Here is a 27,971-nt window from a genome sequence, read left to right as displayed (position 1 = left end):
CACCTGTGCTCCGCTGGCCTCTCATTACTAAACGCTCCTTAGCTCTTGGAGTCCCATGCAGGAAAAGCTAGACTAGAATAGCTTGCTGGACATTATTTTATTTGTGCATTTTTTTTATGCCAATAGACTATTCGAAGAGGGACGCAAACTCTTGTTGGCTGAATGTTAAATAAAGCAGCCAAATAGAACTCACGGGTAGTTTGAAAGAAAAGCGAACGAGCGATGGCGGTAGGCTATAGGAGTTATTTATTCAGACCCATAAGCATTCTGTCTTTGTGAAGACAAGTGAAAGCCTTCTGCATCTATATTATTCAAGGATGTCATTAGAATGATGAAGATATGGACAACATAACTTATTTCATTTAACTTTTGAAAGCGAGGAAGGAATGAAGCAACAATAGAGAGAGAAAGAGGAGGTAGGCTAATAACATTAGGGGAAATATTATCAAAGTTATATACTGTATATGCATCAGCCTACTAATTATACAAATAGGCCCTATCATATTTCAAAATATAAATAAAATCAAATTCACTAGCCTATACTTGTAACTTTGTAGGCTGCATGTGCTGCACCAGAATCACATGTTCTCTCCCCGCTTTATCATGGTTTCAACAGTCCGTATAATACAATACAGTACAGTAATACAGTTCACACTCCAAAAGATTAGACTACAGGAGCTAGTTTCATTTATTTACCCAAGGGAGCATATAGCTTGCTACATCTATGGGCTTTTGTTTTTCTGTTGTGCGTAATGTGCAGTAGACTATATCATATATGTGTTGGATAACGGCGCAATCATTTGGGCTTTTTTGGGCTTGGGATCATTAAATGTCTTTAATGTAGGGCTCATCATTTTTTTTTTATGGATGGTTCTTCAGGCTTAGGTAGCATCAGGCTAGATCAAAGCTSTAATCAAATCCAGTCATATGCCTATTTACAGTATATACTTTCTAATGCTTATGAATAACACTTCCTGGGTTACCCAGGAAAAAAGGGATTTATTCTAGGGATGGAACATTTATAAATGTTTATGACTTGGGTGGCTGAAGTATTTTTAAGGCCTTCCTTTTTTTAGGTCCAAGCATTTCTCCTTTAACTTTCTTTTTTCTTTTTGTATTTTGTKTTTTTTACTCCATTTACAAACTTATACATACGAAGAAGAACTTACAGACGCACACAAACGTTGACTACATCTCATCTGCCCAGAACCGCATGCTCACACCCCCATCCCTAGTGCCTGCATTATTGTTWGCCACTTGGCCTTAAATTGTATCAATTTGTTTTTCTCGGTCACCCATGCTATTTCAATATTTCAATAATAAATCATTCGATTTTTCCATTGTGTTGATGGTGGGTTGATTGACTTCCAAMTTTGTAGTATATATATATTTCAAGTTTTAAGTATACGTTTTTTCAAGATGAGTGATGAGAAGAGAATCGTTCAGTCCATTGGYTATCTCACTACASCCCCATATGCCATGTCTTGAAATATGCAGGTTAAAAYTATGTTTACATTGTAATACTTCTGTCTCATCGCTGCAACTCCCGTACMGACTCYGGAAAGGCGAAGGTCAAGAGCCATGCGTCRTCCGAAACACAAGKCKKSTTTCTASCTGAGGTCCAGGCTTTTCTAACACAGGCACATTTTTTTGTCTTGAAGGCCCAAAAACAGTCCCATTTCTTCCCTTGAGGCTCCCATTATTTGCCAAACAATGATCATTCTGCACAACAACTAAAAAACGATTTAGACAGGCCCGCTGGGCTAAAAATTAAAAAGCCCATCTGATATGTGCCAGTCCGTTTCTGGCTGTAAGACTCCTATTGTGTCTGCGGGTTCAGAGATTGGGACAGGAGCATTGATGTTACTGAGAATGTGCTGCCTTGCCAACTCAGAGAGAACAGAGGTCACCTGACTTGGGCCAAGTGGAAGGAGTTGATAGTAGGATGGGGTGGAGGYAGGCAGCATCAGAGGTGCCGGGTCAAATCTGGATTTAACCATCTGGAGAGAGAGGAGTCAGGAATTAGGTTAAAAAAGCATGGCTTTCCTTCTCCCTCAGCACAATCCTCTTACCATCCCCACTGCACTGCATGGGGCTTAATACGAGACCTGAGCTGCATCGCAAATTGTACTCTATTCCCTATATAATACACTACTTTTGACCAGAGCCCTATGAGCCCGGGTCAAAAGTAGTGCACTTTATATGGAATGGAGTGCCATTTGGGACGCACACACACCACCTCCCCATAGCCCCCCTCACACACACCAGAGGGGTGAGGAGCATCCACCGTGCCAGCCATCACTCTGTGCCAAGAGGGGGGAGGYAGGGGYMGGAGSMGYWYMKMSMGKKARRRMSGRSWSCCRRMRYTGSKCMMRYTGGACTGTGACATCCCCCTCAGTCAGGACCAATGGAGACTTAAGCCCTCCAAAGGTTTGTGCTGGGCTCTAGACAATATTTCAGGATGGGGGATTAAAATAGCCAGCTGTACTAGTGTCACATTTTATAGTGTACATTTACAGTATGGARAGTTTCATTGCAGGTTTTTGGAGTGGTGCTCCTCCTAGCTCTGGTCAAACGTTGTGCATCATAGGGAATAGGGTTCCATTTGGGATAGACTTGATAACCCTGGGGTTTGGGGTAATCACAGTCATTATTTAATTAGACATTGAAGGGAAGTGTTGTCTTTTTAAGTAGGGGGATTTAATTTGTTAATTGAGAAGGAACACGGCAGATTGAAATGGAGAAGGACTAGTGGACTAGCTCCACCTAGTGCTACAGTTTATAACACATCCTTCATATATACCACACAGGTCTGCAGCAACTCCTATTGCCCAGTGATAGTTGGAAACACTCAAATAAATCCAAGCGTTCAGACTCTGCTGACAGGAAGAAAAGCAGAACATTTAAAACCGACAACCGAATAGGCTAACTTATMGAATGTAACTATGCGTTGACTGTATGGTTTCATGTGGTAGTGACAGTAGTTTCGTGTGGTGGTACAGGCATTGAGCTGACTGGGGAAAAGGAGGTGGATCTGGCCACTCAGGTCCAGGAGCTGCTGGAGTTCCTCCATGAGAAGCAGCATGAGCTGGACGTCAGCGCTGACAAGACCCAGAAGAGACTGCAGGAGTGTCTGCAGCTCCGGCACCTGCAGTCAGAGGTCAAACAGGTGGGTGGGAGTACGCATGCACACACATACACACGCTCATATTGTGCAGTGGCGTCAGAAAGTATTTATACCCCTTGGTTTATTCCACATTTTGTTGTGTTACAGCCTGAATTCTAAGTGGATTAGATGTTTTTCTCACCCATCTATACACAACAGTGGAGGCTGTTGAGGGGAGGACAGCTCATAATAATGGCTGGAACGGAGCGAATGGAATGGCATCAAACACATGGAAACCATGTCTTTGATGTATTTGATACCATTCCTCCCCAATTAAGGTGCCACCAACCTCCTGTGATACACAATACCCTATAATGACAAAGTSAAAACATGTTTTTGGAAATGTTTGCAAGTTTATTGAAAATGAAATACAGAAATATCTCACACCCTTGACTCAAATGTTAAAATCACCTRTGGCAGCGATTACAGCTGTGAGTCTTTCTGGGTAAGTCTCTAAGAGCTTTGCGCACCTGGAATGTACAACATTTCTTCAAGCTCTGTCAAGTTGGTTGTTGATCATTGCTAGACGGCCATTTTCAAGTCCTGCCATATATTTTCAAGCCAATTTTWGTTAKAACTGTAACTAGGCCACTCAGGAACATTCAATGTTGTCTTGGTAAGCAACTCTAGTGTATATTTGMCCTTGTGTTTTAGGCTATAGTCTTGCTGAAAGGTGCATTTGTCTCCTACTCTCTGTAGGAAAGTAGACTCCCTGGTCCTTGCTGATGACAAGAACACCCATAACAAAAATATGAAGAGTGGTACTCAGTGATGTGTTGTATTGGATTTTCCCCAAACATAAMACTTTTTTCTCAGGACATAAAGTTCATTTTTTTGCCATATTTTGTTGCAGTTTTACTTTAGGGCCTTATTGCAAACAGGATACATGTTATTTTGCACATGCTTCCTTATTTTTACTCTGTCATTTAGGTTAGTATTGTGGAGTAACTACAATGTTGTTGATCCATCCTATCACAGCCATTAAACTGTAACTGTTTTAAAGTCACCATTGGCCTCAGGGTGAAATCCCTGAGCGGTTTCCTTCCTCTCCGGRAASTGAGTTAYGAAGYARGCRTGTATCTTTYTAGTGACTGGGTGTATTGATACACTATCCAAAGTGTAATTAATAACTTCACCATGCTAAAAGGGATATTCTGTGTCTGCTTTTGTTTTATTTTTACCCATCTACCAATAGGTTCGCTTCTTTGTGAGGCATTGGAAAACCTCCCTGGTCTTTGTGGTTGAATCTGTGTTTGCAATTCACTGCTCGAKTGAGGGACCTTACAGATAATTGTATGTGTGGTGTACAGAGATGAGGTAGTTATTCAAAAATCATGTTAAACACTATAATTGCACACAGAGTCCATGCCATTTATCATGTGACTTGTTGAGCAAATCTTTACTCATGAACGTATTTAGGCTTCAAATAACAAAGGGGTTGAATACTTATTGACTCAAGACATTTAAGCTTTTCATTTTTTATTAATTTGTAAACATTTCGAAAAACATAATTCCACTTTGATGTTATGGGGTATTGTGTGTATACCAGTGATACAAAATCTCAACGTAATTCATTTAAAATTCAGGCTGTAACACAACAAAATGTGGAAAAGGTCAAGGGGTGTGAATACTTTCTGAAGGCACTGTATATGCACTCGCAAACACACTATGGCTAATCAGGGTGAACTGGACTGGTGAGAGTCCATAGCTGTTTCCAACGCACGCACACACACGCACACACACACACGCACACGCACACGCACACGCACACGCACACACAATGAGAGAACCCTGCAGGATACACCCTACATCAAACAGTCAGTGTGAGTGCATTCAATGTTTGGCTTGTTTTAGCTGCTTGGTGAAGACTGCTTTTCACTCAAACATGTTTCTGACTACTTTTCTGCTTGTAGGGTAAAATGTCAACTCAATGTATGCCAGTGCCATTGAAAAACACTAAACTTGAAATGCATTTTCTTCTGCTGTTGTGATTATTTAATCATCCTCCGACAGGCTAATAAAGTATAATCCGTGTCACTCCGAAGTTGCGTCCCAAATGGTACCTTATTCCTGACATAGTACATGACTTTTGACCAGGGCAAAAGTAGTGCACAATGTAGGGAATAGGGTGCCATTTGGGAAGCACATCTGAGAGAGCAGCTCGTCGAGAACATTTTAATCTGAATGTCAGTTTGACAGAGAGCACATTCAGCTGTGTGCATTCCTCACTATTCAAGAAATACAAACTGTGYAAATACAGATGGATGATTAAAATATGCTGGATCGCTCTCTCAAACTGAATTCAACCAAGCCATCCACATAGCAAATCACTTCGTATAGTCAATATTAAATCTACTATTAAATTATTCAGCCTCAATATCAAATGAAATTGATATTTATTGGATAATATTTCCAGACAAAACACATCTCAACCGGAAKAAATGCTGCAGTTTCCGTAAATAATGAATTATGTTTGTCGCAGTGGTAGTGACACACGTACACTGACTATGCAAAACATTAAGAGCACCTTTCCATGACATAGACTGACAAGGTGAATCSAGGTGAAAGCCATGATCCCTTATTGATGTCACTTGTCAAATCCACTCCAGTTATTATAGATGAAGGGGAGGAGACAGGTTAAAGAAGGAMTTTTAAACCTTGAGACAATTGATACATGGAATGCACAACTCAATATTAGGAAGGTGTTCCCAGATGGCTGCTAACGTCCCTCCCACCATCCTCAGTGTCTCGCCTCGCGCTAGCCGCATTCTGCACTAATCTCATTTGGGCTGTAGTAATTGAGGGCCAAACTGCTGTCACCGGGGACTTSGGAGTGAAGAGGCTCCACTTTGCATCATGCACTCTAATGGAAGGAAGGAAGGAAATAAGCCTGATTTGTCGCAGAGTATCTCTGAAGGAGGCTTCTGGGACTGTGCTCAGCCCAGGTATTGTGGTGGTGGAGGGAGGAGGAGAAGGTGTAGCAATGGGCAAGGCTAAGAGAGCGGGAGCGAGAGACAGAGATATGAAGAGGAAGAGAGAGGAGAGATAGAGAGACTGGGAGATAGAGGGAGAGAGATAGATAGAGGGAGAGAAGGAGACAGAAAGAAAGAAAGAAAGAGAGAGGGGAAGGGACAGACAGACACGTACAGAGACAGACATACAGAAAGAGAGAGCGAGAGAAAGAAAGAGGGTAGTATGGATTAGCCATATCCTCAGTATCTCCCTGACCTGCACAGCCGGTCTCTGAGTTTTAGGAAGCTAGAGAGGAAAAACAATCCATGTTCCTAATCCCTCATGGGATTCCTAAATGAACAAAAGGGAACATATGTAATATCTAATAGTTAAATGCCCGCGAAGAAAATACTACTGCTAATCCTAGTTTATTCCRTTATTTATGTCGAACTATGCCAACAATTTGTGCTTTTATGAAGCTAAACTGTTCTAAAGCTCTTTGTGCCTCTAGTTGTATTTCGTGCTTGATTTTGGGATTGCATTAGATATGTATTACATAAGCTCTGTCTAAATGACTTTGTGTATTTCTAAATCCATCCTTAGGTTTTCAACTGCTGTTTACAGTTAACCATGTCTGAGTATCTTCATGCTCATAAAAAAGTGACATTATGGGTACTGTATTATGTTACGCCAAACAATAATCCAGAGTTCTTCTAGCCACATTGACCATCGCTTCCTGTGAGCTGATGCTTGCCCAGAATGTTTGCCCACCAGTGGTGGCTGGTGGCACTTTAAGTCGGAGTACAGGCTCATATAATAGTAATAGCTGGAACAGAATAATTGGAATGGTATGAAAAACATAGGAACGACATGTTTCCATGTGTTTGATACCATTCTATTCACCAAATTCCAGCCATTATTATGAGCCGTCCTACCCTCACCAGCCTCCTCTGGCCCAGGCCTAACTGTACTCCTACTCTGTGTGTCCTTTGCAGGTCCTGGGCTGGATCCGGAATGGGGATTCCATGCTGAATGCCAGCATGGTGAATGCCAGCTCGCTGTCAGAGGCAGAGCAACTCCAGAGGGAGCACGAACAGTTCCAGTTGGCCATCGAGGTAACCGCTTCCCCCCGCCAAACCAGACTGACAAGGCTAATCACTTCAATGTGCGCTGTCATGAAACTACATACACACGCATGGGCGCACACACACACACATACACAAACACACACAGATATTTGGTGTAAACTCCATATACGCTTAGTCACACACACACACACACACAAACATTCTCTGTCAACACCAGTGCACTGCTTGTTTTCGTTCAGCTCTTTAAATAGCTGCTGGTCTGAGCATGACGGCAAACGCTCACACACACACAGGATGGGGCTGCCTGGTAAAGTCCTGTATCAGCACACACACGCACAGGCTCTGCCGTGGCTCTCACTCTGAGTACTGGAGCCTGGTACCGGAGGCCCAGTGGCCTGTTCCAGTGCATTCTTTTGTGCGTGCATGCATGCGTGTGTCCTGAATCCCATCCAGCACAGCTCTGAATCCATTTTGGGGGAATGAAAATAAGCTCTTCAACCTTATTTCCAACCGGCGGGTGGAGCATGTTTTGACATTTACATACATTGTATCCTTTTGGGTTTCCGCAGTTCAGTGTTGTGGCACTTTAACTTTGCCTACTCAGAGGGCTGTAAGAAAACAAAAAATAGTGACCAAAGATATGGGATAAATGGCAGGAAWTCAGTAGGTGAGGGATTAATATTGTACCATTCCTGTTAGTAGAGACCTTGAAGAGTAGGAATGTGAAAATAAATAGTTAATTAACATGTAAAAAGGCTAAAAAGCAAGAATTTGGTAAAAATGTACTTAACCAGCCGGTTGATACACTACATGTATCAATCGTCGAACAGCTTTCCAAAATCATGGGCATTATTTCCCTAGATGATGGATCATTGCTGTGTGGAGTTGCTTCCATTCAGCCACAAGAGCATTAGTGAGGTCAGGTATTGATGTTGGCCGATTAGACCTGGCTTGCAGTCGGCGTTCCAATTCATCCCAAAGGTGTTTGATGGGGTTGAGGTCAGGGCTCTGTGCAGGCCAGTCAAGTTCTTCCACACCGATCTCGACAAACCATGTCTGTATGGACCTTGCTTTGTGCACGGGGGCATTGTCATGCTGAAACAGGAAAGAGCCTTCCCCAAAACTGTTACCACAAAGTTGGAAGCACAGAATCGTCTAGAATGTCATTGTATGCTGTAGCATTAAGATTTCCTTTCACTGGAACTAAGGGGCCTAGCCCGAACCATGAAAAACAGCCCCAGACCATTATTCCTCCTCCACCAAACTTTACAGTTGGCACTATGCATTGGGGCAGTTAGTGTTCTCCTGGCATCCGCCAAACACASATTCTTCCGTCGGGCTGCCAAATGGTGAAGCGTGATTCATCARTCCAGAGTCCAATGGCGGCGAGCTTTACACCACTCCAGCCGACGCTTGGCTTTGCGCATGGGGATCCTAGGCTTGTGTGCGGCTGCTCGGCCATGYAAACCCATTTCATGAAGCTCCCGACGAACAATTCTTGTGCACCTGTCAGCAACGGGTGTGGCTGAAATAGCTGAATCCAATCATTTGAAAGGGTGTCAAAATACTTTTGGTCATATCATATTAGATGCTAAACGGATATTGTTAAGGTATCAAATCAAATCAAATTTTATTTGTCACATACACATGGTTAGCAGATGTTAATGCGAGTGTAGCGAAATGCTTGTGCTTCTAGTTCCGACAATGCAGTAATAACCAACAAGTAATCTAACCTAACAATTCCACAACTACTACCTTATACACACAAGTGTAAAGGGATAAAGAATATGTACATAAAGATATATAGGTAGCTGCATTGGCAGAGCGTTCTACACTACAGGAACCAACAATTGTTATTTGGTATAAGACTCCTCTGAGATGGATGCTTTAGGAAAGGTGTATGGCTCTTGTTCCTGTCATTTCCTGAGGAGTTACCCTCCGTTAGCTGTGGACCAGTTGCCTGGTYTGCATCCCAAATGGCACCRTATTCCCTATATACTGTAGTGCACCACTTTTGACCAAAGCCCTACGGGCCCAGGGCGAACGTAGTGCACTATAAAGGGAATAGGGTGGCATTTAGGGCGCAAGCATGCTCTACAGTGTAGTGTGGGAAGGCCTATAGTGTTGGGTAATGGGAGTCATCCAGAGAGGAAATCCCATTACATTGCCTTGTCGTACCGATTCAATAAACATTTCGAATGGAATTTTCAAACTCAATTCAAAAGACATACTCAGTTGATCGCATTCTGTTTGGAGACAATTCCTGAACTTTGCTTTGTTTTTGACAATACACAAATCATCATATTTTTGATTAAAAGTAGTAACTTAAAGTGAAATACTGTATTCCTTCTGGTGTAAGTGCAGAAACGTTGAATGGCTCTTTGACTGCATCCTTTCCGTTTCTCCTGCGTTGGTTCTCTGGTGAATTTATAGTTGTAAATCAGGCCTGGATCTGGCAGGGAAAGCACAACATGGTAGTTTGCCTGTCAGGWTTTAATTCTGTAAGATTGAGTACACTTGTAAAAACGTGCATTCTGTGTCTCTTAAATTCAGATGTATGTTTTCCTTTGTGATGCTGCTCAGACTAGCCAAGCAACAAAAACAGGCAGCCGTTTGACACGGTTACAACTGAATCTTTCCTTTCTAGAGGACATACGTATGTGAGATGAGGAAAAAATAGGAGAGGAAGTCGGCAGACTAGSGTACATCACAAATGGCACCCTATTTCCCATACCGTGCACTACTATTGACCAGGCCCAGTTTCCCAAAAGCATCTTATGGCTAAGTTCATAATTAGAACCATCGTAGGAGCGTCATGAAATCTTTTTGAGCTTTTCGAGCTGTACATTTTTGGGAAACAGCTCTAAAAAGTTGCACTTGAAAACGCTTGTTATTTAGCACCTGCCTCAGACAACGTAAAACAGCTGGGTGCGCTGTTAGATGCTTTTTTGGTTGCTTTTTTGTTTTTATTCTCCCTGCCAAACATAGAATCAAGATGTTCATCTGTTTCTCTGTGACCGCTGAAAACTTCAGAAGTTGACAACAGATACAAAGTTGCCAATGTCTTTGCAATTGTTAAACATGCGGAGGATAAAAAGATGCTTCAAATGAAAACTGAGATGACTACATTAAAACCTCTTGGRGCACGGATCCCTTTAACGGGATCATTTTCGTAAACAACCGCTGAATTGCAGAGCGSCAAATTCTAAAAAAACATTACAAGAATTTTTTTTTTTCATGAAATCACAAGTGAAATATACCAAAACACAGCTTAGAGCGGTCATGAAGGGCAGACGAAAATTCCAAATAGTATCCGTAAAGTTCGTAGAAACATGTCAAACGTTTTTAATAATCAATCCTCAGGTTGTTTTTAACATAAATAATCYATAATATTTCAACCGGACGGTAAACTATTCAATAAAAGAGATAAAGAAAATGTCGAGCTGCAACTTTCGCGCGCATGAACTAATCGAAAGACATTCAGCTATCCACTGACGCGTTTTGATAAATCTCGCTAATTTTTTTGAATAAAAGCTTGAAACTATGTCTAAAGACTGGTCACAACCTGTGGAAGCCATTGGAAAAGGAATCTGGTTGATATCCCTTTAAATGGAGGATAGGCAGGCAATGGAACAGGGATTTCTCAAAATAAGAGGCACTTTCAGGTTGGATTTCCTCAGGTTTTCGCCTGCAAAATCAGTTCTGTTTTACTCACAGACAATATTTTGACAGTTTTAGAAACTTTAGAGTGTTTTCTATCCTAATCTGTCAATTATATGCATATTCTAGCATCTGGGCCTGAGAAATAGGCAGCTTACATTGGGAACATTATTTTTTCCAAACATAAAAATTCTGCCCCCTAGCTTCAAGAGGTTTTAAAAGATAAATACAGTAGGCCTATAGGAAATCATATTGAAGTGAAGCAAATTGTAGACTACTGTCTCAATATATTTCATGATGTGTAACAACATGCGCAACGATATGCCAAATCTGTGATTTAGTGCATCATTATTGGGTAAGCATTAGAATAAGCCACCTCTGTATTTGCAGCCATAGGTGATAATGTCTCTCTAGGAGCTGATCCGTCATCAGTATTATGAAGTAATTATAATGTTAAGGTAAGATTTGAATGGGGAAAGCTGATCCGAGAGCAGCGCTACCCTTTCTTTTGATCCTGTCAGTTTCGACATGCTCCAACGACGCACTTAGTGAATGTTCTCTCAGCCCCCCAAAAAACATCATTGTAGAATAAAAATGTAAACATGAAACTATCTCAAGTCTTAGCACATGTTCAGTTTGTAAAAACACATCATATTTACACTGTTAAAATGAACACATGATCATGTAACATTGTCATGTCACTTACCCTGAACCTAAACAACCCCTCTCTCTCCTTCTCTCTCTGTGTCCCCCCCCCTCAGTCCCTGTTCCATGCCAATTCCCTCCAGAAGACCCACCAGAGTGCCCTGCAGGTGCAGCAGAAGGCTGAGGTCATGCTCCAGGCGGGCCACTTTGACCCGGACGGCATACGGGCCTGCGCCGAGAAGGTGGCCATGCACTGGCAGCAGCTCATGCTCAAGATGGAGGATCGACTCAAGCTTGTCAATGCTTCTGTGGCCTTCTACAAGACCTCAGAGCAGGTGTGTGTCCACCCCACACAGTGCTCCCTGAATTGTTTTTAGTTTCAGCTGAATCACTCAAAAACCGCCTCAAGCATTTCCCATCCATTAAGACAAATGGTGGTGGTGGCCTGGAGGSATTCTCTCTTTAATCACATCATCCTATCTCTAGCTATATCCTCAATAAACAAGAAAAAAATGAATTCCTACTCCTTTAATATAATAAAAAGACACAGATGATGATGATGATGTGGTTTTGTGTTTGGTTAAACTGGGCGGCAGGTAGCCTAGTGGTTAGAGCTTTGGACCAGTKACTGAAAGGTTGCTAGATCGAATCCTCGAGCTAAGAAGYTAAAAATCTGTCGTTCTGTCCCTGAACAAGGCAGTTATCCCACTGTTCCTAGGCAGTCATTGTAAATAAGTATTTGTTCTTAACTGACTTGCCTAGTTAAATAAAGGTAAAATTATATATATTTTTTTAAATTCAAAGACAGAAAAGGCTGCATAACAGTAGTACATCCGGTCCCATGGCACCTCGAAATTGTGTGTGACCTATTGTGAGGACTAACTGAGACAACTGTGCCCTCCTCAGGTATGCAGTGTGCTGGAGAGTCTGGAGCAAGAGTACAGGAGAGATGAGGACTGGTGTGGTGGCCATGACAAGCTGGGAGCCATGGCTGAGACGGACCATGTCATCCCCCTCATCAGCAAACACCTGGAGCAGAAGGAAGCCTTCCTCAAGGTACAGCAGAGAAAAATGGTTCCGTCTCAAATGGCGCCCTATACTCTGTGCCTCATTTGTCTGTGTCCGCGCTCCTTCCGCTCTTTCATCTGCTGTAGTATGAAACTGTTCAAACAGTTATTGTGTCTTGAAGTTGCCGCCATGTTGCATTAACTCATAAAGCTCTACCAGCTGCAACTACTCCGGATGGTTCTTCTCAGCCATCATGTTGCCTTATATTTTCGTAACTTTTTTGAAGTGTTTCTGACGTCGTTGATAGTTTCTTCCTCCCTGGGGAGGGTGAAGTTGCCCCTGGAATCTGATATTGGGTCAGTTCCGCATTTCCCCCACTAATGGTTAAGGGTAGGATTGAGGGAGAGGAATTTGATCCGAGATCTGTACCTAGGAAAACACAGGAAAGATCAGCTTCCCCATATGGGAGKAATGCAAAGCTGACCCAAGATCAGCCAGGGGCAACTTCACCCTCCTCCCCCCAGCTCCTAAGAATCACCCAGGGGGATGGGAACACAAAACAGCCATGAGTGCTGCATGGAAAGTAGTGCACTATAGGGAATTGGGTGCCATTTGGGACGTAACCCGTGTTCTATTGATCATTAATTTGATGCATATTCACAGACCCTGAACTGATGCTGTTCTGTCTGTCTGATTCTTTTCAGTAGAACTCATCGTTATTCTGCAACACGTAGCTGTTTGGTTACATATTTATTTTCCCATTACAGAGCTGGGATACATGTCCACCTCTGGCAGGACATGTTGTGGATGCCAGTTTACTTGTTGTCAAACAAAAACAAATAACCATGTTGACAGTGWTGTATCCACAGCGCATTTGAAAACTATTCCGACCYCCTCACTTTTTCCACATTTTGTTACGTTACTGCCTTACTCTACAATAGATTTTATTTTAAATCACTCATCAATCTACACACAATACCCCATAATGACAAGGCAAAAACAGGTTATTACATTTACATAAGTATTCAGACCTTTACTCAGTACTTTGTTGAAGCGCCTTTGGCAGGGATTACAACCTCAAGTCTTCTTGGCACACTTGTATTTGGGGAGTTTCTCCCATTCTTCTCTGCAGATCCTCTTAAGCTCTGTCAGGTTGGATGGAGACCTATTTTCAGGTCTCTCCAGAGATATTCGATCGGGATCAAGTCCGGGCTCTGGCTGGGCCACTCAAGGACATTCAGAGACTTGTCCTGAAGCCACTCCTGCGTTGTCTTTCCTGTGTGCTTAGGGTCGTTGTCCTGTTGGAAGGTGAACCTTCGCCCCAGTCTGAGGTCCTGAGCGCTCTGGAGCAGGGATCTCTCTGTACTTTGCTCTTTCCCTCGATCCTGACTAGTCTCACAGTCCCTGCCACTGAAAAACATCCCCACAGCATGATGCTGCCACCACCATGCTTCACCATAGGGATAGCGCCAGGTTTCCTCCAGACTTGACGCTTGTCATTCAGGCCAAAGAGTTCAATTTTGGTTTAATCAGACCAGAGAATCTTGTTTCTCATGGTCTGAGAGTCTTTAGGTGCCTTTTAGGAAACTCCAAGCAGGCTGTCAAGAGGAACTCTGGAGCTCTGTCAGACCAAGGGCCCTCTCTCTCGATTGCTCAGTTTGGCCAGGTGGCCAGCTCTAGGAAGAGTCTTGGTGGTCCCAAACTTCTTCCATTTAAGAATGATGGAGGCCACTGTGATTTTGGTGACCTTCAGTACCCTTCCCCAAATCTGTGCCTCGACACAATCCTGTCTTGGAGCTCTACGGACAATTCGTTCAACCTAATGGCTTGGTTTTTGCTCTGACATTTACTGTCAACTGTGGGATCTTATATAGACAGGTGTGTGCCTTTCCAAATCATGTCCAATCAATTTAGTTTACCACAGGTGGACTCCAATCAAGTTGTAGAAACATTTTAAGGTTGATCAATGGAAACAGGATGCACCTGAGCTCAATTTCGAGTCTCATAGCAAAAGGTCTGAATACTCATGTAAATAAGGTTTTTCATTATTATAATTTTTTTAAATTAGTGAAAATGTCAATATCTGTTTTCGCTTCGTCATTATGGGGTATTGTGTGTAGATTGATGAGGACATTTCAGAATAAGGCTTCAACATAACAAAATGTGGAAAAAGTCAAGGTGTCTGAATACTTAGCGAATGCACTGTATGTTGTCTTAAGATACACATGCAATATCCTAACCTCWCAATGTATTTTGGATGGTAGTTGTGGATACGTTGTCCATTGCAAGGAACCTGTTCGACAATGTATTTTCTTGTGCCACAGGCTTGCACATTGGCCAGGAGAAATGCTGAGGTGTTCCTGAAGTACATCCACAGGAATAATGTGGGTATACCTGGTGCTTCAGGCCATGCCAGAGGACCTGAGCAGCAGGTTAAAGGTCAGTCACAACAGTCTTATTGGACTAGCATGGTGTTTGMCCCAAATGGCACCCTATTCCCTACATAGTAGCTAATAGTAATAATATTTAATTTGTAGAGAGAATTTCCCACACTCAATGCACACCTACTTTGGACCAGGGCTGGCCAAAAGTAGTGCACTATATATAGGGAATTATAAGGTGTCATTTGGGACACACATAAATTGACTTCTGAGCACGAGTTCTTATACCTTGCTGTTACTAACTCTTTTCATGCTCCTCTTCTTTAGGAAATGTACATATTTATTTTCACATTCAGTTTACTTTCAGTTAAACTTACTTCTAATGTTTCTTATGTTTCTTTATAGACTAGTGAGGTTTTGAGTATTCACCACTGTTAGTTATTACTGCACTGTTGGAGCTAGGAGCACAAGCGTTTCACTACACCTGCAATAACATATACGAAATATGTGTATGCAACCAATAAAATGGGATTTGATTTGAAGATCTGCTAACTTCTTTCTGTGCCCCGGGCCTCCCTCTCCTCTTTAGCCATCCTCAACGAGCTACTCCAGAGGGAGAACCGGGTTCTGCACTTTTGGACCATGAAGAAACGCCGCCTGGATCAGTGCCAGCAGTACGTGGTGTTTGAACGTAGCGCCAAACAGGTGAGCTCTCCTGAACGCAGCCCAAGCACTCCGAGTGCTGTGTTTTTACTGCATGTCCATAACATCTGGCCTCCTGGACTGGACCCAGCCAGGGATACGTGGGGTTTTTATTTGCTTTCGATGGCCAGCACAGCCAACGATGAAAGATAGAGGACATGCAGAGAGGAAGAGAAGAATATGGAATGAGGGAGCTCTTCACTTRGCTAATTTCCCCCCATGTCTCTCTCCACAGGCTTTAGACTGGATCCAGGAAACAGGAGAGTATTACCTCTCCACTCACACCTCCCCTGGAGAGAGCGGCGAGAGGAGTCAGGAACTACTGAAGGAGTATGAGGAATTCCGAGTCTACGCCAAGGTATGGAGCTGGTGCCTGGAAGCAGATATAGGRTGCATCCCAAATGGTACCCTAGTCCCTATGTAGGGCACTACTTTTGATCAGAGCTCTGGTCAAAAGTAGTGCCCTACATAGGGAATAGGGTACCATTTGGGACGTAYCKCCAGAGCTACTGTTCGGAGTCTGCTCTGACTCCGTTACTTACTGCTGACCCTATACCTGCATATCACATTATCTAAACACTTCCACTGCAGTCTGCCTCTTGTCTACCTGTTTACAGCCTGATGAGACCATTGGCTATTATTTTTTTATTTTTTTTATTTCATTTATTTTTGGGGGATCTCTTTTAGTCCTCATTTGGACTAATCTTCCAAGAGTCCTTAAACATTCAAATACAATTTATAATACGAACACATTTTCACATATAAACACACTGTTACAAACAGACATAATACACTAACATATTGACCCGATAAATACTCAGTCCAGAAAGATATTGATTCTTCATCTACTATAGTCCAACACAACATTTATACGTGTTATATTTAAATGGTTTTAAAGTATTGTTTAAKTGTATATATTGAGAGGTTTCTGGTTTGCTCAGTTAAATTATTCKATTTCTTTATTGCTCTAAATCGAAATMTTATTTMGCCTATTTCTCTTTTCTGTCTGGATAACACATAGATGGTGGACAATCTATTCCTAGTATTTACTGAATGTCTGTCTCTTACCAACTGAATACCGTTGTGAATAGAGTTTGGCTGTTTTAAATGGTGTAATATTATGAAATAAATAAGCATGTTCTTTTCAATTATCTTATCGATTGATGACCAACCAAGAACATTGCGCATGACTGCAACAGAATAACCATATCTCCACCTCCACAATCCTTGCTGCTTTTCTGTGCATTCTGCAGCCTCCTAATTTCACTTGCTGATGCATTTCCCACGAATGCATATCAGTGGTTAAGGCAGCAAACAAGTGTTTGGAGACCTCTCCTGAGGGATGTCTGCACTCTCTCAAGCGTCAGCCTAGACATTGACGGGGAGTGTGGAGGCTACAGATGATTGAAACATTCACACACAATCACTTACATGCACCACCCATGTTATAATACACACACATATATGCAAACTCACCTATACACACACACATACACACTCATCTCTCTGTGGGCTTCCTACAGCAAACCAAGGAGAAGGTGAAGCTCCTCATTCAGTTGGCAGACAGCTTCGTCGAGAAGGGACACTGTGCACGTCATTGAGCTGAAGAAGTGGGTCACCACAGTGGACAAGCGCTACCGAGACTTTTCCCTCCGGATGGGGAAGTACCGCTCCAGCCTGGAGAAATCACTGGGCATCAGCTCCGAGTAAGGCCCCTGGAGCCTTAGGCCCTATAGGTTTAGGACTAACCCCACCTGCTGTGAATGCTCATCATCACATAACAACATCAGTCCCTGGCAACTAATTAGGCTTAGTCTTTCTATTGCTAATGAGTATGTTTTCAAAGGACGTACGAATGAAACAAATTTGTCGCAACATTGAATATTCATAATTTGTGCTCCCTTAAATGTATAGATAGTCCTTCATCTGCTGCTGTTGTTATAACTCCCTTAGAGGTCACCTCCCCAGTAGAAAGGTCTGCAAATAGACTTACTGTTGAAGTCGGAAGTTTTACGTACACCTTAGCCAAATACATTTTAAACTCAGTTTTCACAATTCCTGACATTTAATCCTAGTAAATATTCCCTGTCTTAGGTCAGTTAGGATCACCACATTTATTTTAAGAATGTGAAAATGTCAGAGTAATTGTAGAGAGAATGATTCATTTCAGCTTTTATTTCTTCATCACATTCCCAGTGGTCAGAAGTTTACATACACTCAATTAGTATTTGGTAGCATTGCCTTTAAATTGTTTAACTTGTGTCAAAAGTTACGGGTAGACTTCCACAAGCTTCCCACAATAAGTTGGGTGAATTTTGGCCCATTCCTCCTGACAGAGCTGGTGTAACTGAGTCAGGTTTGTAGGCCTCCTTGCTGCACACGCTTTTTTCAGTTCTGCCACACATTTTCTATGGGATTGAGGTCAGGGCTTTGTGATGGCCACTCCAATACCTTGACTTTGTTGTCCTTAGCCATTTTGCCACAACTTGGAAGTATGCTCGGGGTCATTGTCCATTTGGAAGACCCATTTGTGTCAAGGTTTAACTTCCTGACTGATGTCTTGAGATGTTGCTTCAATATATCCACAAATTTTCCACCTCATGATGCCATCTATTTGTGAAGTGCACCAGTCCTCCTGCAGCAAAGCACCCCACAACATCATGCTGCCACCCCGTGCTTCACGGTTGGGATGGTGTTCTTGGGCTTGCAAGCCTCGTCCTTTTTCCTCCAAACATAACGATGGTCATTATGGCCAAACAGTTCTATTTTTGTTTCATCAGACCAGTGGACATTTCTCCAAAAAGTACGATCTTTGTCCCCATGTGCAGTTGCAAACCGTAGTCAGTTTTTTTAATGGCAGTTTTGGAGCAGTGGTTTCTTCCTTGCTGAGCGGCCTTTCAGGCTTTGTACCTGTTTCCTCCAGCATCTTCACAAGGTCCTTTGCTGTTGTTCTGGGATTGATTTGCACTTTTCGCACCAAAGTACATTCATCTCTAGGAGACAGAACGCGTCTCCTTCCTGAGCGGTATGACGGCTGCGTGTCCAATGGTGTTTATACTTGCGTACTATTGTTTGTACAGATTAACGTGGTACCTTCAGGCATTTGGAAATTGCTCCCAGGGATGAAACAGACTTGTGGAGGTTTACAATTTTTTTTCTGTGGTCTTGGCTGATTACTTTTGATTTTCCATGATGTCAAGCAAAGAGGCACTGAGTTTGAAGGTAGGCCTTGAAATACATCCACAGGTACACCTCCAATTGACTCAAATGATGTCAATTAGCCTATCAGAAGCTTCTAAAGCCATGACATCAATTTTCTGGAATTTTCCAAGCTGTTTAAAGGCACAGTCAACTTAGTGTATGTAAACTTCTGACCCACTGGAATTGTGATATAGTGAATTCTAAGTGAAATAATCTGTCTGTAAACAATTGTTGGAAAAATTACTTGTTTCATGCACAAAGTAGATGTCCTAACCGACTTGCCAAAACTATAGCTGGTTAACAATACAATTGTGGAGTGGTTGAAAACCGAGTTTTAATGACTCCTATRTAAGTGTATGTAAACTTCCGACTTCAACTGTAAGTGTGACTATCTCACAAAGGAACGGCTTCCACCGGGGGCAAGACCTAACACAACTCAGTTTGAAGCCCTGTCCTCATCTCCACACYCAGGCATTGATTTCTCCTCTACTTGAAAGAGTTTTTCATCAAATAGAYAAGTCTATTTGATGTCAGAGTGCTGAGTGCTGAGTCATCATGAACCATGTTGAAGGGAATATAACATGACTATYATGATYCATCCCAAATGGCACCCTKTTCCCTATGTATGGCACTACTTTGACCAGGGTCCATAGGGCTCTGGTCAAAAGTAGTGCACTACATAGGAAATAGGGTGCCATTTGGGATGTGTGCTGAGAGCTCCCTCTGTCTCTGGTAGGATAATAAGGACTTGGAGCTGGACATCATCCCGGCCAGRCTGACTGATCCTGGGGAGGTGAAGCTCCGCGACCCCAACCACGAGGTCAACGAGGAGAAGAGGAAGTCAGCCAGGAAGAAAGAGTGAGTACACACTGCAGACAGAGATAKATAGGGAAGTATCGCTGGAGGAAGCAAGTGTTGCAAAGTACTCAAGTCTATGGTAGTACTATGGCTTTTCATAAGGTGTATAGGCCTATGTTTAACATTTCATGATGTGCTGGGGGCTGGTRAAGTGGTAGTGCTGCCGTCTGCCCACGCCAGAACACATATGCTCTTCGAAGAAGTGGTTAGATCKCCGTTCTGACACTCACTTTCTCTGCTGTATCCCTCGTTTATATACAGTTCATTCGGAAAGTATTCAGACCCCTTGACTTTTTCCACATTATGTTACGTTACAGCCTTATTCTAAAATTGATTAAATTAAATGTTTTCCTTATCAGTCTACCCACAATACCCTATAATTACAAAACAAAAACAGGTTTTAAGAAATGTTTGCAAATATATAAAAAGAAAACAACAGAAATACCTTATTTACATAAGTATTCAGACCTTTTGCTATGAGGCTCGAAATTGAGCTCAGGTGTATCCTATTTACATTGATCATCCTTGAGATGTGTCTACAACTTGATTGGAGTCCACCTGTGGTAAATTCAATTGATTGGACATGATTTGGAAAGGCGTACACCTGTCTATATAAGGTCCCACAGTTGACAGTGCATGTCAGAGCAAAAACCAAGCCATGAGGTTGAAGGAATTGTCCGTAGAGCTCTGAGACAGGATTGTGTCGAGGCACAGATCTGGGGAAGGGGACCAAAAAAGGTCTGCAGCAATGAAGGTCCCCAAGAACACCGTAGCCTCCATTATTCTTAAATGGAAGAAGTTTGGAWRCACCAAGACTCTTCCCAGAGCTGGCCGCCCGGCCAAACTGAGCAATCGGGGGAGAAGGGCCTTGGTCAGGGAGGTGACCTCAGACTGGGGAAAACGTATATCTTCTTAATTGGCTCAAACACATTAAAGAAAAAAAATCCACAACTTAACTTTTAATTAGGCACACCTGTTCATTGAAATGCATTAAAGGTGACTACCTCATGAAGCTGGTTGAGAGAGTGCCAAGAGTGTGCAAAGATGTCATCAAGGCAAAGGGTGGCTACTTTGAAGAATCTAAAATCTATTTTGATTTGTTTAACACTTTTTTGGTTACTACATGATTCCATATGTGTTCTTTCATCGTTTCGATGTCTTCATCACAATGTAGAAAATGGTCAAAATAAAGAAAAACCCTTGAATGAGTAGGTGCGTCCAAACGTRTGACTGGTACTGGTTGCTGATATATGTGTTTATTTATCCAGGTTCATCATGGCTGAACTCCTTCAGACTGAGAAGGCCTATGTCAGGGACTTGCATGAATGTTTAGAGGTAAGCTTATTCCTCTTCCATTTTCGCTTGGCAATGAAACTCTTCTTTTCAGGGTTGTATTGGCCTTGGTATGGACTCATAGAATTGGTTCTTGGGATGTTTTAATGATATAKTAAGTCAGATTTGTTCTTTGTTTTTCACCTACACAGTCATTGGTCGTCACAGACACAAGTTTTTCAATGACATTAACATTTTAGTTATCCAGAGCAACTAACAGTCAGTGCATTCAACTAATTTTTGAAGGAAAAAAACACATTACAGTTATAACCCTTCTTCGAAAAGGTTGCCAGGATGAAAAAACAAGTCCAAGATGTTTTGTGAGGATTGGTTGTAGGACATGATAGGATGTAATTTACTGTAATCTCCTCGTCTTGTCTAGACGTACCTGTGGGAGATGACGAGTGGGGTGGAGGAGATCCCGCCTGGCATCGTCAACAAGGAGCACATCATCTTCGGCAACATCCAGGAGATTTATGATTTCCATAACAGGTAGGAGTCTCTTTCAAATTGAGGATGCGTCCCAAATGGCACCCTATGCCCTATATAGTGCACTTCTTTTGACCAGGGTTTTTGTCAAAGGTAGTGCACTATATAGGGAACAGGGTGTCATCTGGGACACATCCTTAATTTGAAAGAGATTCCAACTTGTTATATCAGTTAGCTTTGTTGTTGTGTTTCAGAGTGCACATCATTGCATGAGAGACCAATTCACTTCTATTTCATGTGATTTTGGTTGAGGAAATACGTATTCTATGATAAGCAGTGAATATTATCATGGTTAACCCTCTCTTTTCTGTCTAATTGCAGCATTTTCCTCAAAGAGCTAGTGAACTATGAACAGCTACCTGAAGATGTGGGCCATTGTTTTGTCACATGGGTAAGACTCCTGTTTTCACTCAATGGGTCGTGTTCATTAGAGCACACAAAGGAAAACGTTGTGAAACGTATTGCAATGGAAACCGAAAATGAGTATTTCTTATTGGTCACGTCCAGGTAGTCCCATCCTGCTTCGTGCCTAGTGAATACGACCATGGTGTTTCGTTTTTTGCTTACACCGCCCACAGGGCACTTCTGACTTGTGGCTTCATGATTGATAATTACATGTGAATGTTGTTTACTTTCTTGCAATTAGTTTATACAGCATCTGTAATCAATCAATCGAATGTATTTTATAAAGCCCTTTTTCCATAAACCATAGGCAGGCATACAGTAGCATGATTTAAAAATATGTATTTCAGCTTTATTTAACTAGGCAAGTCAGTTAAGAACAAATTCTTATTTTGAATGAAGGCCTAGGAACAGTGGGTTAACTGCCTTGTTCATGGGCAGAATGACAGATTTTTACCTTGTCGACTCGGGGATTTGATCTTGCAACCMWWKGGTTGCTAGTCCAACYRTCTAACCACTAGGCTACTTGCCGCCCCATGATAAACTCTTGTAAAGCTGCTTGGTTTAAGCATTGGCAGTGAACATTGCTTACCGTAGTTGTAGTCAAATCAAATCAAATTTTATTTGTCACATACACATGGTTAGCAGATGTTAATGCGAGTGTAGCGAAATGCTTGTGCTTCTAGTTCCGACAATGCAGTAATAACCAACGAGTAATCTACCTACAATCCACAATACTACCTTATAACACAAGTGTAAGGTTAAAGAATTGTACTAAAGATATATGAATGAGTGATGTACAGAACGGCATAGGCAAATGCAGTAGATGGTATAGAGTACAGCATATCATATGAGATGAGGAATGTAGGGTATATAAACATAAAGTGACATAGTTTAAAGTGGCTAGTGATACATGTTTCATAAAGATGGCAAGATGCAGTAGATGATATAGAGTACAGTATATATATATTACATATGGATGAGTAATGTGGTATGTAAAACATTATATTAAGGGCATTGTTTAAAGGCTAGTGATAGATTACATACATTCCATCAATTACCATTATTAAAGTGGCTGGAGTTGAGTCAGTATGTTGGCAGCGGCCACTAAATGTTAGTGGTGGCTGTTTAACAGTCTGATGGCCTTGAGATAGAAGCTGTTTTTCAGTCTCTCGGTCCCTGCTTTGATGCACCTGTACTGACCTCGCCTTCTGGATGATAGCGGGGTGAACAGGCAGTGGCTCGGGTGGTTGTTGTCCTTGATGATCTTTATGGCCTTCCTGTGACATCGGGTGGTATAGGTGTCCTGGCAAGATGCAGTAGATGATATAGAGTCCAGTATAGAGTGGTATATATATGGAAAAATAAATGCATGTAAGAAAATATATGATCAGTAATTTGAATTTGACTGGATTTTCCCATTCTGTTTTGCAGGCTGATAAATTCCACATGTATGTAAATTACTGTAAAAACAAACCAGATTCCAGCCAACTCATCTTGGAGCATGCTGGAAGCTTCTTCGATGTAAGTGAATGAGTTTTCCTCTTATACCTGTAGGTGGTGCCAATTAGCCATTTATTTCAACACTAAAACACAGGAATCATATTTTTTCTGCTTATAACCATTAGTCTCTTTGCATGACAGTGCCCAGCCATCCTGAGTCTGATGACTTCTGTTCCAAATGGCACCCTATTCCCTTTACAGTGCACTACATATGAACAGTGGCCATAGGGTTCCAGATAAAAGTAGTGCACTACATAGGGAATAGGGTGCCATTTCGGACGAAGACATGATGATAGGCTTGAACACATTAGGGTATCTCAATGTCAACATCAATATGCTTTAATCGTCATGATGTCGTCAATTCTGTGTGCAGGAAATCCAGCAGCGACACGGATTGGCCAACTCAATCTCCTCCTACCTTATCAAGCCAGTGCAGAGGATCACTAAGTATCAGCTTCTCCTCAAGGTAGGGAACATGATGGGACAAAAGGTTTCTGTCCCAAATGGCACCCAATTACCTATATAGTGCACTACTTTTGACTAGAGCCTTATGAGCCCTGGTCAAAAGTAGTGCACTACAGTCATGACTGAAATGATTGGCGACATTGGTAAAGATTTTTTTTAAAGAAGGAAATTGTATTATTTTATGCTAACACAATTGCTTTTTTTCTCAAAAAGATAGGAATAAAAATGATTGGCACCCCTGTTTTCAATACTCCAGCACCCTCCCCTGGCGATGATAACGAGACAGCTTTTTTCTCAAATGGAGAACACATTGGGAAGGATCTCAGACCAATCCGCCATTCAGAACCCTTCCAGATCTTTGATATCCTTCATCTGCTCTTATGGACTTCCCTTGTGAATTCAAACCACAGGTTTTCAATGAGGTTCAAGTCTGGAGACTGAGATGGCCATTGTAAAATGTTGATAACTGGGTAAAGTTCATGATGCCATTGACCTTTACATGGTGCCCAGGACCAGTGGAAGCAAAATACTCCCATAACATCAAAGATCACCACAATATTTTACAGTAGGTATGAGGTTCTTTGCATCCTTTTGACACTAGTGCTGAGCGATTAGTGATTTTTGAGGTCCGATAAAATATCTCAGTTTTCGATTATTCGATTATTCTTTAAAACATTAKATGCACTATGCATTATGTGGGTTGAATGCTGTAACAACACAGATTTTTTAAATAAAATTCCCATGATGGTAGTGACTGCACATTACTGCTTATCATTTATTCACATTACTTTACAAATRAATTTAAGCTGAAATGTCTTGAGTCAATAAGTATTCAACCCCTTTGTTATTTGAAGCCTAAATACGTTCAGGAGAAAACATTTGCTTAACAAGTCACATAATAAGATGAATGGACTCACTGTGTGCAATAATAGTGTTTTGAGCATGGTGAAGTTATTAATTATACTTTGGATGGTGTATCAATACAACCAGTCACTACAAAGATAAAGGCGTCCTTCCTAACTCAGTTGCCCGAGAGGAAGGAAACCACTCAGTGATTTCATCATGAGGCCAATAAAAAACTGTTATAGAGTTGTTGGCTAGAGAGCATGTGCCCAGACCAGAGTAGGCACATTTGCTATTAAACACAACAGTTTTTGTGACAAAAATATCGGTAGAGTTGAAAATGCGATGGGAGTACATTGAACTTGAAGATTCTTATTCGGTACATGAAAACTTAAAGCTGCAATATGTAACTTTTTGGGCAACCTGACCAAATTCACATACAAATGTGAGTGATAGATTTGTCATTCTCATCGAAAGTAAGTCTAAGAAGCGGTAGATCTGTTCTATGTGTGCTATTTCGTTTTTGCGTCTTTTAATTTCGGTTTTGTTCACCAGCTTCAAATAGCTGAAAATGCAATATTTTTGTTTATGGAAAATATATTTCAGTGATTTCGATGGTACAGTGATTCACTATACTTGCTTGTTTTGTCACATGAACTGAAATTAGGCTAACTATTAGAATTTTTMAAAAAAGGGAATGGCATAGCGATTTCTGCATAGTGCACCTTTAAGCGAAAAAGTACATTTTGTGTGCACTATGTCATCACGCACTGACTTTTATCAGCAACAAGTCTGTTTGGTGGAAATAGCACTGGTGGGAAAATGCCTACTATTTTCTTTATGCAGATTTTTTTATATTCACTTGAAAATCTGTCACCAAATCACCAATTGGATGGAAACCTAGCTGTTGTAGTTAATTGACACATTTTCTGTCCTAAACTACAACTCCCTACTACATCGCACAGTTCTGGCTTGATCTGATTTATCTCTGGAGAAACTGTGCAAGGTGCACATTGAGCACTAAATGGAATTCAAATAATTTAACCGATGTTGCTCAATTAGTTGTTTAAAAAAACWAAAACACAAACATTTTGGTTATTCACTCAGCACTATTRGACGCCAAACCCACTACTGGTGGGCGTGGCCAAAGAGCTTTACTTTCATGTCATCTGACCTTAGCACCAGTTACAATCCAAGTGCCAATGCCGTTTAGCAAACTTCAGGCATTTACATTTGTTGGATTAAATGAAAATAGAACTCTTTGGCCACGCACACCAGTGGTGGGTTTGGCGTCAAAAGAAGGATGCACAGAACCTCATACCTACTGTAAAATATGGTGGTGGATCCTTGATGTTATAGGACTATTTTGCTTCCACTGGTCCTGGGGCCCTTGTTAAGGTCAACGGCATCATGAACATTACCCAGTACCAGGACACTTTCGCCAAAAACCTGGTTGCCTCTGCCAGTAGGCTGGAACTTGGCCACAAGTGGATCTTCCAGCCTGACAGTGAGCCCATCAAAATCCACAAAGAAATGGTTAATTGACAACAAAATCWYATTTTTGCAATGGCCATCTCGGTCTCCGGACTTAAAACCCATTGAAAACCTGAGGAGGAATGGTCTAAGATTTCTCCCAATCTCATAAAACATTTTTGTCCTACAGTCTCTTAAACATGGGTGTCAATACTGTCATTCGACCCCTATCTTTTTGAGAGAAAAATATATTACTTGTTAAACATAATATTTTTATCTGAGCGATTGTATTAGTATAAAATAATAACAAAAAAAATCTATAAATAGCARACGATATACAGTGTAGCTCATTATTTGTAATATTTATATTATACAGTCTCTTTTGCACATCTTTATCAAGGTTGCCAATATAGTGCACATAGGGAATAGTAGAATAGGGTGCCATTTGGGACAAGGAGGAAACCTGGGAGTCATTGTTATCCATCCCACTTCCCCCAGGAAATATGGAACATCAAAGCATTCTGGAGCACTTCTCTCCCTCTCTCCCACCTACATATGCACCCACCCTCCCTCCCTCTCTCTATTTCCGTCTCTCCCTCCTCTCACTCTCTTTCACTCTCTCTCCCTCCATCCCTCTCTCCCCTCCCTCCCCCTCTCCCTCCTTCCCTGCAGCCCTCCCTTCCTCTCTATCAGTATGTTTACGTTGAGTTTCTCATAGGGTCAAGCTCATTAATGGCTTCCCGTGAGTCGGCTGATTCTCTTGCCTGTGTGTGGGCCCTTAGCTCTGTGTTAAATGTCCATAGTAGCACTTAGTGATGTGTCCGCTTGTACAGAGCGTCATCACACAGTATCTTAGGCTGCATCCCAAATAGCATCCTATTCCCTATGCTATATAGTGCACTTATGCCATTTAGGACACAAGCCAGTATCTTACATACAGAGATCCCCCTTTACAGTGTCTGGCATAAGAAATAGCACTGAAACCATTTCCAGACATGTCTTCTCGAAATGACTGTTCTTAGCCCTCCGATTTTTCAATAAAACAATATCCAGCTGGGAAATGATTGTCCTGTGTTTAACATGCATGCCAGGAACTGTAGACTTAGGAACCCCACGGTACAAATGTCATGTTTCAGGAGCTGCTGACCTGCTGTGAGGAGGGGAAGGGGGAGATTAAGGACGGCCTGGAGGTGATGCTTAGTGTCCCCAAGAGGGCCAACGACGCCATGCACGTCGCCATGCTGGAAGGTACAGCAGGAGGGAGGCCTGTGTGCTGCATTCCATTTAAAACGTCTCCAATTTTCTCAGAAAGGGTGTTCCATCACTTCATGTGGAAGTAAACTAACTAACCTTATCTATCCCTATAAGGGACAGTTGTGAAATGTACAGTAAGACCTGCACTGCATGGAATAATACTATCTAGTACGCAAGTATAGAGCTGTAAGGTTGTTGTTTCTCTGTCAGCGTTGGGGACAATTGGAATTGAAGTCTGACAATTCCAATTGCAAAAAAATGTGCTTCTATTTCAATGATTTCTCACTAAATTGAAAAGGAGAAGTTATTTATTTCCAAAGTTCTTAATTGACTTCAATTCAAATTGGCCCCAACTCTGCAGTTCGTAATGCATTGCTGTATTTAAAGAGCCATGTGATCTCCGGCAGGTTTCGATGAGAATCTGGACGTGCAGGGAGAGCTGTTCATCCAGGACACGTTCCAGGTGTGGGATCCCAAGTCTCTGATCCGGAAGGGCCGGGACCGCCATCTCTTCCTGTTCGAGATCTCCTTGGTGTTCAGCAAGGAGAT

The 27,971-nt window shown here is 41.9% G+C and overlaps 1 protein-coding gene across 1 annotated transcript in view; it reads left to right on the top strand.

Moving 5' to 3' along the window:
* Window positions 1-27,971, top strand: part of LOC111974350 (kalirin-like) — a 334,940-nt gene that overhangs the window by 198,285 nt on the left and 108,684 nt on the right. Inside the window, 18 exon segments of the mRNA XM_070447056.1 lie at window positions 3,003-3,169; window positions 7,114-7,233; window positions 11,628-11,846; window positions 12,418-12,567; window positions 14,844-14,958; window positions 15,490-15,605; window positions 15,838-15,960; window positions 17,126-17,188; window positions 17,190-17,308; window position 17,743; window positions 19,540-19,661; window positions 20,930-20,996; window positions 21,376-21,485; window positions 21,804-21,873; window positions 23,319-23,408; window positions 23,761-23,853; window positions 27,305-27,416; window positions 27,830-27,971. The exon segment at window positions 27,830-27,971 is cut by the window's right edge and continues 49 nt beyond it. Coding sequence (XP_070303157.1) covers window positions 3,003-3,169; window positions 7,114-7,233; window positions 11,628-11,846; window positions 12,418-12,567; window positions 14,844-14,958; window positions 15,490-15,605; window positions 15,838-15,960; window positions 17,126-17,188; window positions 17,190-17,308; window position 17,743; window positions 19,540-19,661; window positions 20,930-20,996; window positions 21,376-21,485; window positions 21,804-21,873; window positions 23,319-23,408; window positions 23,761-23,853; window positions 27,305-27,416; window positions 27,830-27,971 — 1,999 coding nt within the window.

The sequence above is a fragment of the Salvelinus sp. IW2-2015 genome, linkage group LG2, assembly GCF_002910315.2.
Source record: "Salvelinus sp. IW2-2015 linkage group LG2, ASM291031v2, whole genome shotgun sequence".
Taxonomy (NCBI): Eukaryota; Metazoa; Chordata; class Actinopteri; order Salmoniformes; family Salmonidae; genus Salvelinus; species Salvelinus sp. IW2-2015.
The sequence above is the reverse complement of the archived record's forward strand: the minus strand, read 5'-3'. Positions and strand labels throughout refer to the sequence as shown.